This window comes from Strix aluco, chromosome 12 (assembly GCF_031877795.1).
Source record: "Strix aluco isolate bStrAlu1 chromosome 12, bStrAlu1.hap1, whole genome shotgun sequence".
Taxonomy (NCBI): domain Eukaryota; kingdom Metazoa; phylum Chordata; class Aves; order Strigiformes; family Strigidae; genus Strix; species Strix aluco.
In genome coordinates this window covers 27196369-27211754 of record NC_133942.1, presented here as the reverse complement: position 1 = coordinate 27211754, position 15386 = coordinate 27196369, and the positions used below count along the sequence as shown (strand labels likewise).

The following is a 15386-nucleotide window of genomic DNA, read 5'->3' as shown; positions in this document are numbered from 1 at the left end:
ACCTGAGAGCTTTACTTACATTAAAAGGTCTTAAGTGATGTTTTTCCCTGTGCCCTGCTTTACAGCTCAGATGATGCAGGAAAGTTTGTAACATGCTGAAATGTAGTGTCAGATTCTGTTGTGTGGAAGGCAGCAGTTTCAAATGCCTTTATTAACATCAGCTCCTTTAAATTCAGACTTGCTTAGACCCACCTCTACAACTATACTGTTGGCAGTACATGATGAACTTTCAAAAGAGGCTGTTAATTAAATAAGCTGGGAGCTACTTTAAGTTACAGCTCCTTACTAGGTTGCATCTGTTTATCCCATAATACTGATAAATTACTTAAATATTAAGTTTACACATTGTCTGTAACCATAGATTATGTATATAGTTCTGTATTTAAGATGGTATAAGAGCTACTTTGTTAACTGTCATGCATAGTACCTGAGTATTTGTTAACTAATAATAGATATGAACATCACCAGATCCTTTTGAATTCTACTGAATTATTCATAAGTTAGCTTTCTCTTTTCATACAGTTGCTATTCAGAGGTGTTTGGGTTTTGTGTTACATTCCTTTTTAACTGTTTGCTATTTTTCTTTGTGTGGTATTGTTATTTAAGTTGCATGACAGTGTTTCTGCTTCCTGGCTGGATACATTTTAGATACAACAAGAATGAGTAATGAACACTTTCTTAATGAATTTTCTAACAATTCCTTGTGTGATTTTTTTGAAAACATTTCTTCAGAGCTACCTAAATCTTAAGAAACAAGAACTTGGGAATTAGAAACTGAAATCCATACTTTACCACTTTTTTCATTGGTTGAATAGTTTTACTAATAAGCATGATTTAGTTTATATAACTCAAGTATGCTTAAGGCATTAAAAAAATTGTCAAGAATAAAGAACATAAAAGAAAGATTTGAGGAAGAATATTTGTCACAACATCTTTAGCTGTTCTCCAGTCTCATTGTCAAAGGAGTCCAAATAACTGCTGCTAGAGAAGTTACCATAGATATGCCAAGGCAGCTAAAGCCCATCAGTGCTCCTTGATGGGCAGTGGAACAAGGCAGCTTTGTAACTCCAGCCTGGCACTTCCAAAAGCCCAAGTTAAGCCTGAAAAAGTGGACAGTTTAAAAGGGGCCACAGCCTGGCATCCACCTCATTTTCAAGGCTTAAAGAGTATACCATGAGTCAGAAGACTACTCACCTCTTCCTATCAAAGGCATGGTATTATAGCGCTTCCCTGCCTCCTTTCCTCACCGTTTGTGTGGTCAGTTCCCAGTGTACCCTCTAGGTAGCACCAACATCATTATATCTTCCCTCTTGTACCAGAGGCCAAGCCAAAGGCTTTCTGGGATAAAGCCAAGAATGGCTCCCCTGCTAAATGCAGACCAACTGCTGAACAGGTGGGTTAGAAGCATCAGCTGGTCACTTGCTTAGAAACAAAAAAGGCCTTTGTAAGAATAAGTCATTCAGAGAAGGCTTGAGTGGGAATTTGGCCACATACTTGGGAGTGAATCTAGAATACCAAGTATGTAGGTACTTAAATCTGGACCATAAGTCATTACTAGTAAATAACCTTTCCCTGGACTTAGGGAGATCATAGCAGAACTTTCTATAATTAACTACTATAGTTACCAAATAGTAACTTTGCATCTGGAAATGGGAGACTCCTGGTCACTGTTGTCCCTCCCATTGCAGTTATTTGGTCTTGCTAAACAAGTAACATCTTAATACTGTGCATCTTCCCACACTCCAAGCTTCTCTAAGTCCTACTGAAATTGTCAACCCTCCTGCCATGGTAATACTGACTAAGAGTCAAGTGGTATTCTGCTGCTGCTGTTTGATGCCAGGTTTTCATCTCTTCTCCTTGGTGGTTAAGGTACGCCATTCTGACAAAAGCAACCTGGCCTTCCTGGAAAGGAGAAGAGAAACAAGGAGTTCTCCACCTGCTTCAGTCAGTCAACATGGATCCTGACCAATACCAGCTTGGGAAATCCAAAGTCTTCATCAAAGCTCCAGAGTCTGTAAGTGTGGCAGAACACGAGTCTTTAAATATGAAAACTGTTTTGCTGAAATAGAAGGCCTGCCCGCTCAGAAGTAGAGCATGATACCTGCTAAGGTGGGAGAAGCGTAAGAATATAAGTCAAGCTGGGCAGGTGCCTCAGGGCTGCACGGGAATTCTAGGTGCATTTATAATGGGCACGGTACACAAGGACACTGCATGATGTTGATGCTAACACGAGGAACATTAAATGCATCAAGAAAAGGAGGCGGGATATGAAGATGCTTTGGTGTCAGGTTGCACATGGCAACATTCCATCAGAGAATGTCACATGAAGAAAATAATATCATGGCATGAATGCGTATCTATGACCATTAGCCCAAGAAAATAGGTCCTTTTCTTACTACAAGAGCTAGTGATGAAAACAGAATCGCTCCCAGTTACGGTAAGGATATGTTACGTATCATTGAGTAGATCAGTGTTCCAGAATGACTGCAACTTGAAATCCCATTCAAAGGGAACATTAAGGAGGCATCATAAGGCTGTTTTTATCCTGTAGCTGCTAAACTGCACAAAATCTGTTGGAAAAAAGTTTTCTTACATCACTATTCAGGAAGGTTGTCAAGGAAAAAACTGTGCTCTACTCACCATCACGTATTCCTTATTTATCAGAAGAAATTGGGCTTAGTTTGTATAGCATACTTTGTAGTTGTGCATTAGGTGGTTTCTTGGTGCTTTACCTGAAGTTACATATCAAAATAAAACCAGAACACTTCTATTGCTATCATTTTCTTTTCCAGAAACATATTTTTTGCTCTGTAGAGCAACAGTGGTTCAGTCAGTGACACTGCTGTGCCCAATCACATGGGAAGATACCTGTTAAAGGGAAAAAGATAATACTTCTCCAAATCTAATAGAAATTATGTTGTTTCTATCATAAATAGGGTAAGATAGTATCATCTCTGTTAAGGAGTAATGGGACTTTACATTCGTGGCATCTGAGAGACATGTTTATATGATAAAACACATAGTGTTCAAGATGTAGGTTATTGGAATACTTGGGTGCATGTTGGCAGAGCAGGAAATTCTAGTATAGGAATAATCCTACCTAGTCATTGCAAGCAACACCTTAGCTAGGCCATTATGAGGAAGTGTGAGCTTTATCTGCCTTCCTCTGTGGCACAGGCCATGATTTATTTCTTAAGATTATTGGTGAGTTTTATCTTACAAAGTCTGTGAGACAGCCTTGGACATTCGTGGATGTCTTTGATACCTCTTCTTGTGAAATCACGGTTGTGACTTTTAGTCCTTTACTGATGACCTCAAGTTTATTACAGGGTGGTGGCGAGTACACGTTCTGGTCAAGTATCTTTTTGAATTAATACAGACAACTTAGTTGCTTGTAATTACAAGGAACCACAATTAGTAATTTAAACAACATCTTCCAGTCCTGCATTCATTATTTTACACTGTAGCAAACCTGATTTTCTTGTTTTCACTGTGGAATTATTTTGCATGCATGCCATTCATTGCAGTTAGTTGCAAGCCAAATACAATCTCAGTTTGGGAGATAAATAATTAAGGGAAGAAACCAAAATAATTTTTGTATCATGACTGTTTTCTTGATGTTATGCTACCTTATGGATAAATCAATCAAAAATTTTAAAGGGTTTTTTTTCAGTTTTGTGCAATAAATCATATAAGGAACTATTTTTCTTTCCTGGCTGCTGAAATACCCTAAGCTTAGTATGTTTGCCTCTTATAAGAGCACAGATTTTCAGCAGCCATTCCTTCACAGATGGGGTGGTTCTTACTCCTGTATTTTTCAAAGAAATAAGTAATTTGCTGGTGTCTGTCTTCTGTTTAATAGCTGAGTGCTCACATAGGATTGATGGATCTAGTTCCTCTTCACTCTGAAGTGGCCAAAACGTTAATCTTCTGTACCCCAACATATGCTACTAGGTTGTTTCCAAGAGGAAGAAATTGTTTTCCAGTGGATGCATCTTCCCATTCTAATGCATTTTTTGTAATGCATTTCGTAATGTATATGCCATTTAATGGCATATCTGTGAATTCTACTGAAGGGCAGTTCTGCAGGTTAAGACAACATTAGGTTGACTGGAAATAGTAGAACTTTTTTGGGTTGCATTTTGATTTATTTTAAATTAATGCTTTCAGTTACTGCATATATTTTCTTTAATCTTTTTTTTTGAAAAGCCATGAAATCCATTTTTAAACAAGAACTAAAAATAGGGTGGGCCTTTTTCATTTAAGTTGAAAAATTTTCTATGAGCTGAATATTCTAAAGCATGATTTATATCTTTTAGTATCAAAGGCATTTCATTACTAAAGTATTGGCTAGGGTTATATTACTTTTGAGAAAAATAATATTTTAGATGATATATGACAACTTTTCTTTCTACCACTAAAGAAAGTGCCTGTTGTGGTTAATCAGATGAAAGAGACTTGATTTGCTTGGGAGTTTGAGGTGAGGCTTTGTAATACATATTTTAGGACAGAATTTATGCAGTATTTTTATAACTTAGGAACCATATTTTAACTCAGTGTTTTCATTGAACTTCCTTAATTGTGACCTTGAATTGCAGGTGGTAGACTATTTTACAATGGGATTTTGCAGTTAGCATTATTGTTAGAGAAATAAATGGTGAGCGTTCATGAGAGATGACATCAGTATTGTTACTGTAACCTGAATTGTACAAGGGCTTGATCATGCCCCTGCTGAAGCTGAGGAAGTTTTTGCATCAAGAGTACTTGTGCCTGTGTGGTGAAACCCCATCTAGTGCTTGCGTGTTTTTGTGAAGAGATTTTTTTCAAAAATAAGTTTGTTGTAAAGGGAGAGTTGCCAACTGTGAAATAAGGTTTTACAGGTGGCAGAAAGGAGGCTTCATTATTTACACTTCCATCAAACACCTGAACAAATACCTCTGTACAAGAGTAAGTGAGGTTCTGTGGAAATGGTTTGCACTAGATCAAGTTTCCTTTTAAAGATCAATATGAACAACAGTATTTTTCTAAATTTACCTGTTTTAGGGCAGCAAATTTAAAGGATCCTGCAGTCCAGGTTTGCTTCTTGATATACCTGTTTTTACTAATTTTATATCTTTTGAAAGCTAGAAGAAAAGTCCTTATGAATATGTAACACAGTCGAGGGAAATAATAAGCAACAGTCATGTCAGTGGAGTGATTTAATACTGTAATTGTTAGCCAAATGCTTGTGCTTCTGATGAGGCAAGAAAACATGTAGCTAAACTTAAAGTATATGAAAGGCTATAGTAAAATGTGCTGTATCCTACAATAATTATGAAGTAGTTCTAATGTATTAGATTTGCATATATTTTAGTGGGACCTGGGAAATTATCAAAAAAGGGGATGCACCTTCCATTTCTGTTTTGATAAATCAGCATTTTCTCTTGAATTCTGACAACATTTTAGACCTAAAAATCTTACTACGTCATACTGAAATACAAGATCATAGTTGTAAATCCTGCAGCTGGCCAACAAACTTCCCTGCGGGGAAAGAATAGAGGCCAATGGACACAAGAGTATGAAATTCAGACAGAAAAGAAAGTTGCATGTGATGACAGTGCATTATGTTACACATAGCACAGATTCCCATCGACATGGTAACATTCTGACAAGAGAAATATGAATTTTGGAGAACATGGAGGTGGAGGTTGGATGGATGCCCAGTGGACAACTTTGAGTTGCACCAGTAGAATATTTCAGGGAGAATCCATATTCCTCTTCCTTCATCATTGGGTATCAATATTAATGGGTAGACTGGTATGAACCAGAACTACTCAAGCATCAGAGATTTCTTCCAGAAAAGGTTACCTTAACATTCTGATCTCAGATCCCATAGTTGTGGTGGAGGCACCAGCTTGGATCTAGAGTGAAATGCACTGGAAGGCTGTTGGAAGTAGAATAGAGCTTTTCTTGAACTATTGACGTAAAATGCCTGACCCACCCTACTGTCTCTTTGTACAGCTATTTTTGTTAGAAGAGATGAGAGAGAGGAAGTATGATGGGTATGCCAGGGCCATCCAGAAGGCATGGAGGAAGTATGTGGCCAGGAAGAAATACGTACAGATGAGAGAAGAAGGTAGGTCGTAACTTCTGTAGACAGATATTTCACACATGGTTCCAGGAACAGGAGTGTGCCACAAGAGATAAAGGAGAATCGCCCTCTCTGTAGAGCAAGCCATTGCATTGCAGATGACTGTCAAGGAATGACTGCAAGTTGTTGGACCCCTGAGGTACCACTGATGAGGTTGGGTGCTCTGCATGCATGGATTTCTTGCTCTGCCCAGTGATTTGCTCTCAAAACAAAGCCGGACTGAGTAGGACAGAGATCAGAGATGTTTCAGGGAAAGTGAAAAAGGAAAAGCTTCCCACAGCTGTACAAGACCTGGATGGTCTCTAGAGATACAAATCAAAGGACTGTAATGCTTAGTTGTATGTGTGACCTGGGTTATGTGAATAAACAGCATTCTGGATTTGGAAGAGTTAATCTTTCATTTCCAGCAGTGAGTGAGAAATCCCTTAGTTCCAGAGGTGCTCCTGATTCATCAGAACTGCTGAGCTTGCCATCAGTGTATTTCATTAGGAATGGATTGAATAATCACATGGATCCTTCTATACAGTAGCAGTGCTTCACTGTTTTTCCATATTATAAACAATTTGGTTACCTCTTCTTCCCAAGAAGTTCTGCTTAAAACAGTTAGCTCTTTCAGATTGTGAGTTTAGAGAAGTTAGTAAATACTATTAATCAATGTTTATTTTTTAAGCATCAGATCTATTGCTGAATAAGAAAGAGAGAAGACGGAACAGCATTAACAGGAATTTTGTGGGAGATTATATAGGCATGGAGGACCATCCAGAGCTACGCCAGTTTGTGGGCAAACGAGAGAAGATTGATTTTGCAGACACCGTAACTAAATACGATAGACGGTTTAAGGTAGGTTTGAGAGCAACATCCACTAATGATTAGTTCTGCTAGGGAGTTACAGATGTCTTTACCATCCTTTAACAGAAACTCCCCCATGTTAATGTCATACCATCTAGGATCCCAGCTTGAAGAAAGTGTCTTTCACTTAAAGGACACATAGGGAAGCAGTTACACCCTTGTGATCAGAACTTTGCCTTGTCAAACCTATTGTTCCAGGATGAAGGCTTTATGGGACTTGTTGGGCAGAAAAGCTACATTGGTTAGGAAATGGGGAACAAAGCTACATTTCTGTCCTGTGCAGTCTGACTGAGGTCGTGTGGTTAATCACTTTAGTATTTTTTCACTTGAACCAAAGACTAACAGCATTGCACCAAGTCATAGTACATTCTGTCTCTTTGGAACAGCATCACAACATTAGTGCATTGATCTCTGCATAGCTGTGTATTTTCAAACAATTCTGTGTTTCAGAGTGTGAAGCGGGATCTTGTCCTCACTCCAAAGTGCATATACTTGATTGGACGTGAAAAGATAAAGCAGGGTCCAGAGAAAGGCCAAGTCAAGGAAGTCTTAAAGCGAAAGATGGAAGTGGAGAGAATTCTTTCTGTTTCTCTAAGGTGAGTACCTTGAAAATATCTTTCCATTGACAGAGAAACTTGTGTAGGATTGGGGGGGGGGCGAAATAAGTTGATTGATGAAGGGTGAATTTCTTAAGCTGTATTAATTGAATCTTGTAAACAAAGAAAGCTGAAGCCTTATTTTCACTCCCAACCCTAGTAAGTGTGTTATAGCAATAGATGTTTATATTTGTAGCCAGCACACAGAAGTTTTCTGACTAGTTGTTAAAGTGTTTCGCTTACACTGGGTCTCACCTATCTGGTATGTATTCTGTGAAGCATCTATTCACCATGCCCGGGTAGGTTCTAGTAAGTTTTGGCTCAAGCTTGTATCCCAGAAATAATTCTTACTACAGAAGTACACCTTGTACATGTCCACTGCTTCCTAAAGGGGTGTTCTCTTTGGTGAGCTGCTAAAACCTTTGTTTGTAGTTGGATTTCACATCACTTCTGTTGACTGAATGTCAGGCCAATCCCAGATGGCAAGAAATATCTGAGGTGTCCACACAGGGCTGAGAAACCCAGTTAGGTGAACAAAACCAGGAAGAAACTGCCCATGAGACCAGTGGATTCTTGCCTATATCTTTTTATTCCTTTGAAGATCAGTGAACAAAGTCTGGATACCTCTGCATTTCTTATTGCAGTTTATCAGAGGTGGTAGCTGAGCGTAATTTAGTACAAAAAAATACCAATCCAGGGCAACAAGTGTACTTTAAATATTGAAATAAATTACTATTTTAACAAGTCTACACTTTAGTGCTGTGTACAGATAGCTACTGCAAGGGTTTTTTAGTATATGCTTATAAAACATTCCCATTATCATAGCCAGAAATCTTCTCACAGACATTATCCAGTACTTAAAAACAAAAGATTTCACATTTTTGCAGAATTCTTCACAGCCATTTCAAGGTTAGGGAAAGGTCTGCAAGGGGTGTCTGCTCACAGTAGCATTTTCAAAACACGTGGTTTATTTCTCATGCATCTTTATAATGAAGGTTGCAACAAAGTAACTGTAGTAGATCTAGGTTAAAGATGAGAGTGGAACCTGTCTTTTTAGTGCTTCGAGTTTGGACTGTGTGCTGTGCAAACCTTGAACAGATTGCAGCCAAGCACTTGGATTGGGCCTGTAGCATTCCAAAGGCACAGTCACATTGAGTCAGCTAAAGGGAGAGCTGCCTGCCAAGTTAGTGAAAGCTGTTACGCTCCTCTCACATGTAAATAACAGTTCCACAGAACCTACTGAAGCAAAACGAAATGTGCTTAGTTCAGAGCAAATATGTATGTTAACTTATGTCTAATAACTTAGCTTATTGATTTTGTTTTGTTGTAAAAAACATTGGGGTTTGTATATGCTAAAAGTAGATTCAGAATTGCAAGCTATCAGACTGTCCCGGTATTCCTCCAAAACCAAACATTAAAAAAACCCTGTGGGGTCAAGAGGACTCTTCCCTGTTACCATGTTAGTATGGGCCTTCATCAAGGGATCCCTTAACTCTGTATTGAAGTGGCTTAGTAGTAATACAATGCTCTGGCTGCAGAGGCTGTAACAGTTACTGCTTCTCTCAAATCTGAGATAATCTTGTCTCAGTGACAAGAGTCAGCACTTTTAAAAATTTAACAGTCTTCAAGTAGTAAAACTAGAGTGAAATCTTGATTTAGAACATGTATTACTAGGTATTTTTTGGGAAAAAAAACCCAAAAAAACCCAAACAGTTTTCAGACATCAGGCTCAAAGCAAAAATTGTATTAGCTCCAATGTGCATTCTCTCATGTGTTTTCAAAACTCCAGTTTATTGTCACTATAGTTTAGGTTTTCCACACCTCTAAGAGAATTGGTTTCTGGCTGATTCTGAAGTGACTCTCAAACTTCTGTGCTGGAAGAAAATAATTGCAGTAACATTCTTCATGAGCTTATCCAGAATGGATTTAGCTTTACTCTGTATTGCAGCCTCAAAGTTTTATAAGTTTCAATTCTTATTTGTACTATTTTTCATGCAATATTAAATTTTAACTAAATCGGTAAAAAGTGAAATACATTTTAAATGTAAGCGGGAGACAGGATAACTGGATTCTTGCATTGCTATCTAAACAGTATTGCTAAGAAACCCATGCACAGTATATCTTGAGGTAAGCTTGTATCCCTACACATACACAATAAAGACAGAATAATGAGCACTACTGACATGTATTAACAGCAATTAACACTATATAACAATTTAAATTACTAAAGGAGTTGAAATTTAAAGTGCAAATGCCCAACTTGAAATTTGTTCAGGGTACTGAGTGACAACTGATACACTTACGGAAATGTTCTTGTTTGTTTAGTAACAATAAATAACTTAGCTTTATAATTCATCTGATAAGGAGTGACACAGGACATCCTAACAGTATTGTGAAGTTAGACTCTTTGCCAAATCAGCAAAAATAGGCCCACTGACTGGATAATATTTACTGTAGGTCTTGGGCTTTCCGTAGACATCTCATTCAGAACCTTGCTGAGGCTCTAGATTTGCCTGATGATAGGAAAGGAGATTATGCTCTTACTCTGTTTTTATGGATTTATTGTTGCTATTTTGAATACTAATTAGGTAAGTTTGTAGTTTCATACACCCTTTTCCAAACTATGGGAAAGATTTCGGAATTTGAAAGGAGATTATGGAGTGCACAGGTTGTAGACAGGTTTTTAGAAAAACAGGTAGTGATACAGCTCATCTTTTACCTCATGCCTCAAGCAGGTTAGAATTGTAATTTCATACCTAACAGTCAAGAACACCTCCAGCAGCACAATTAAGCTCTTTTTTTTCTGTGTAAAAAGGTACTCATGGTCTGTAGAGGGAGTCATAATCTTCAGTAACAAGATGAAAAGTGAGGGTCAGAAAGGTAGGCCTGCTCCCCGGTTTCAGATTTATAAAGTCAGCTATCAGGCAGACCAGCTGGGAGAGGAAAAGGGAGGAACATGCTGAAAGTGGAAAGCTGTTGATTGCTAGGTAGTTAGGATCAGAAAATAGTGATGAAGGCAAATAGACCTAATTTTCTCTGATAGAAGGTGGAGGCTTTTTTTTCTGAGCTAATGTTCTTTGCGTTCCTTATGTGTTATAATTAATTTACTTTTGGAGTTACTCTGAAATGTTGAAGCAATACATATATAGATTTAGGTGATATCAGCGCCTTCTTTGTGTGATGTATTGCTATGCAAACCATTGAAAGAAGCTGTTTCTTAGTGACAGGTGCGTAACTTTAGCTTGCTCTTCACCTGGCTGCCAAAGCCACCTGCCTGGTTTTCCACAGCCTTAATCACTGCAATGCAGACCTTCACGCTTCTGAGTTACTATACTGTTTCTCAGAAAAAACAGTGAAAACTTTTAATGAATGTTAATTCTAAATCCAGCAGGATTTGAAAAGTCCATTTCTCCAGAGAGAAATTCAAACTGAGAGTGCCTTTTTTACTTCGTGAGTGATATCTGATGTATTGAAATAAATTGCTATTATAAAATAGTATTTTCTGATACTAATAGCAGCAGAAGATTGACCAAGGAGATTGACAAAAGAGCAGAGAGGCTATGGTTTCAGACTCCCTGCGGTGGACTAAACAACCGTGAAAAGGAGCCACCCATTTTCTGCCAGGAATACTTAACAATATCTAATGCCCCTTTCTTCAGTGGTTGCACTCCATACTGGTGATGTGATAATTACTTTGGGATAAGATTAAGCCATTCTCAGCTCTGCACAGTTGTCAGAAGTCCTGTGCTATCTCTTCTCCCAGCCACACGTTTTCCTACACTAGCTAGCACTTGGGTGGCTGCATGGGGGTATGGATGAGACGTTGAAAAGTAAGGGAAGCAGAAAATTAATCTACCAGGAAAGGGCAGGGGATGGATTCTAATATAAGGGAAGGAACAGAAATGCGCACAAATTTAAAAGAGTGAGAGGAAGAGGAAAGGCTGCCCCTGCTGACAGCACAACAATGTTAACTTGATTTAAACTGGTTAGGAAATCACACATGAAATTAGATGTTTCTTGTCACTTCTAATCAATGCAAATGTGGGTGGCTGCCCAAGGGGCAGTCCCCTCCCTTGGTTGCTATGCTCCCACCATTTTCTTGTGTCTGATCTAGCATTGTGCTCTCATGCAGTGACCTGGTTCTGTAAGCTCATCCTGTAGGATGCTAACCAACTTCAAAATACAATTAGTTTACTGTGGGATCAGCAAATTGAACGAGAACATCCTATGGTTGCTTATATGCTATTCAAGTCAGGAAGTAAGGCAGGGACCCGTGGCCACCATTTTCAGGTTTTACAGTTTTATTTGGAAAGCTTCGTCCTTTGTAGAGAGGATGCAGAAGCAGACAGGCACCAATGTAGTTATAGCTAGAAAGTATGCCAACATGCTGTTAAAAGGAAGAATGGTACACATATAAACAAATTACAAGCATGTTGGAACAAAGTAATCCTGGCTAGGAGGTGACAGAACTGTTTTTACTGTGGAGATTCTGGAAGGGCAGGAATCAGCCTTGCAAATGGCTGATGTGGACATCGTTTTCTGTGAAGTGGTTTGAAGCATCTTCAGCAGGTGTAAATAGGAGTTAATCCAAAGGTGGCAATGGAACCCAACATGTGTGAGTTTTATACTGTGTTAAACCAGTCCAAGCTAAAGCCAATGGAAAATTGAAAGCTTTCATTCTGAATTTGCATGCTTTGGTTTTCAGTCTTAATTTAGTAACCTTCAGGTTTCCAATTCACCTCTAATCACAAGTTTTGCCATTATTGAAGAGATGGACTTCAATTGTAACTTTAATAGCACGTATTCTTTTGCTAACTGTAATTACTGTAAAATGACTAAGTAGTATTCCTGTTTCTCAAAAAGGATTGTTTCAGATATTCCATTATCAACTCCTGAAAAAAACCCAAACCTGTTCTCAAAAAGCAAGACTCTATAATTAGTGCTGCTTGGACTTTCTTATGTTTTTAAAAATTAACCGTGGGTACTCTGCATATGTCGTTATAATGCTGGCTGTATTTGCTGGTGAAATTTTAATCTGAATGGTGTATGCTCTGATTTCTTTTCAGCCCAATGCAGGATGACATTTTCATTCTACATGAACAGGAGTATGATAGTTTGCTTGAATCAGTCTTCAAAACTGAGTTTTTAAGCCTCTTATCAAAGCGATACGAAGAGAAAACACAAAGAAAACTACCTCTGAAATTTAGCAATACGTGAGTTATGTTTTTTTCAATGGACTTTTAAGACTAAATAATCCTTGTTCTTGCTGCCAAGGCAAATGAGTGAGTGCTAGTTGTTGAGCTCCTGACACTATGCTGTGTTTTAAAATAGTAAGAGGCAGCACAGTGTAAAAATCTGTATGTGCAAGGAGACCAGACTTTCTGATTAGCTCGTCAGAATAATGGGTTAGGGTTGTGCTTTCCACTGTCTGTGTGTGTAGAAGAGTTGCCTTCATTCTGCTGAACACGGCATCAGGCTCAAGGGTCTGCAGCTTTGTGCCGGCAGCGCTGCGGCCCCACAGCAGGGGCCAGGGTGGGCACCGCACAATGAATGTGCAACCACAGCGCACGCTCTCCATCTCTGTGCTGGCTGCCACGGGAAGGGGGCATCCTCTTCCAGCTCCTTAACCTTGACCTAGGAGTTAAAACATCACGATGAAGAGTTTGCAAGACAATTCTGGAGACACATGTAATAATCTGACATTCTGGAGTTTGTTGTGGGGACAGAGGACTGCAGGGTGAAAGCATAATTCTAAAGGAGCTTCATTAAGTAAATTATATTGGAAACATTTGTTAGAAACAAGCCTGAAGAGCTACAGTGATGTGCATTTTAGCTGTTGGATGTGCTGGAAACTACCCCAATAAACGTGCTTTTGGTAATACTCCTACCCATTAAGCAGATTAGCAACAGTAGGCCTTGGATTTGTATGTTTATTTTATTTCCTTCGAAGCAGTGGAAGAATTCTAAAAGGTAGCAAGGGTTTATTAGTTTGGTTTGGAAAGGGTGTAGGAGAATAACTGAAGCGTGGAACATTCCTGTAGTGTGTGGTCCTGTACACTGGGAATCCAAAGCCAGTACCAGGAGTAAATATTTTGTTTGTGCAAGATACAATGTATTATACTTCTGGGGTCTTGCCCAGAATCAAACCATAATTTCCTTAGCTCATATCTGAGTACAGTTCAGAGCAGAGGGATAGTGTGGAAATGCTGGGAAAGAATACAAGTGTGTGTGCATGTGTGGAAAAAAATTAAAATTGGAAAGATTAAAGTATATGTATGCAAAAATATTTACTCCCAGACATGCACAAGACCCACTCCTAAAGCCTATATATGCCAATGTGTATACATATATGTGCACATCTAATGTATATATACATTCAATGGTATATACAGAAGAAGGAAGGGAGCACTGTAGCTTGCTCCAGTAGAGTCTGCTGCAGAGGCAGTGATGTTTGATGACAGACACATCTCTTAGATCTCTGCACATTTTTCTTCAAAGCTCACTCTGCTCTCCATCCTCTCCTGGGCATCTTAAACTTCCTTTGAGTAGCTCTGCCAGGGAAGTTAAAACATGAATTAAGAAGAACACTTTAAAAAGCATGAAAAAGAGATTTAATTAGGCGGTTTATGTCAGCTAAGTCACTCAGGGAATACAGTTTCTCAGTCTAAGTCGAAAATATAATATTTTTATATTTCTAAGTTATCTGCTGCCAGGTGATAATGTCCTAATTTGACACAGAAACTCTTTCAGGTTTTTTTATTCATGTCTTCATGTGCTTATTTTAGACTTGAGGTGAAGCTGAAAAAGGAGAGTTGGGGGCCCTGGAGCAGTGGTGGTTCTCGACAAGTGCAATTTGTGCAAGGTCAAGGAGATATAGCCATTCTCAAGCCAAGTAATAAAGTGTTGCAGATCAGCATTGGACCAGGGCTACCAAAGAATTCCCGTAAGTATGAATTTCCTTTAGAAATTAGTGAATGGTTTAGAAATTTAGAGAATGGTTGACTCTGTCCTTACTTGCCTGTAGCTGCAGCATAGTCTTTATTATTACTCTGTAACTTAAAGAAGATCGAAGCTATAGATCCTGATGATACAGCAGAATTCCTCACTGCTTTACAGTCAAGCTGGAATTTTGTTACTTTCACTGTCTACCAACTGTTTCTGAAGTGTCTGAAATTATTTGCCATGCGGCAAAAGAAATGAGGACATGTAATCATGTGACATAGTACAAATGGCACAATTAGCCAAGCATTCTGGGGAAGTGTCTTTCATTCTGCTCTGAGCTCCTGCAGTTCCTGCAGCCTGGCTGATGAAGAAAGGTCTTATCAAGACAGGACAGGTTGTGATAGGAGGAAAGGTAACCTCTGTACAGCACCAGAGATTGAGCTGGAAATACACCAACCTCTCGGGTTTTGTGTTCTACCTTTGGCTCATACTAAGTGCTGAGTCAAAAGCACTGCTGTGCTAGCTGTCCATGGGTTAGAAACAAGTTCATAAAGCTAACCGTCCTTTGGGCCTCATTTACTGTAGGTCTTGAGACAGTTTTCCTTTATATCCCGTGGCTGAACTGGACCACAAAAGGGAGAATGTGCCTAAGGCATCCTTGTTGCACCTAAAGTTTTAGAACAACCTGGCCAACACTGTAGCAGTCAGATTCCTGAAGATCAGCTCTTTCTGATCACAGAGTAGGGGTCTGGCAGCCAGAAGGACTTAGCTAATTGATGTAATTGTGAAAGGGTAACAAAATGTTGGTGGTTTCTTTTAGGTCCTACTAGACAGAACCTTACCCAAAGTAGAGGGTATTCCAACAGGTC

General features: G+C 38.9%; 1 protein-coding gene across 3 annotated transcripts in view; it reads left to right on the top strand.

Moving 5' to 3' along the window:
* The window catches only part of MYO1E (myosin IE), a 95192-nt gene that overhangs the window by 69499 nt on the left and 10307 nt on the right, over positions 1-15386 (top strand). For all 3 annotated transcript variants that reach the window (XR_012624816.1, XM_074837165.1, XM_074837166.1), the window contains exons 19-25: positions 1870-2014; positions 6001-6115; positions 6801-6970; positions 7430-7575; positions 12642-12788; positions 14361-14518; positions 15338-15386. The exon at positions 15338-15386 is cut by the window's right edge and continues 44 nt beyond it. Coding sequence is in view for 2 of the 3 variants with exons in the window: in XM_074837165.1 (XP_074693266.1) it covers positions 1870-2014; positions 6001-6115; positions 6801-6970; positions 7430-7575; positions 12642-12788; positions 14361-14518; positions 15338-15386 (930 nt within the window). In the remaining variant the exon portion in view is untranslated. The remainder of the gene's footprint in view (positions 1-1869; positions 2015-6000; positions 6116-6800; positions 6971-7429; positions 7576-12641; positions 12789-14360; positions 14519-15337) is intronic.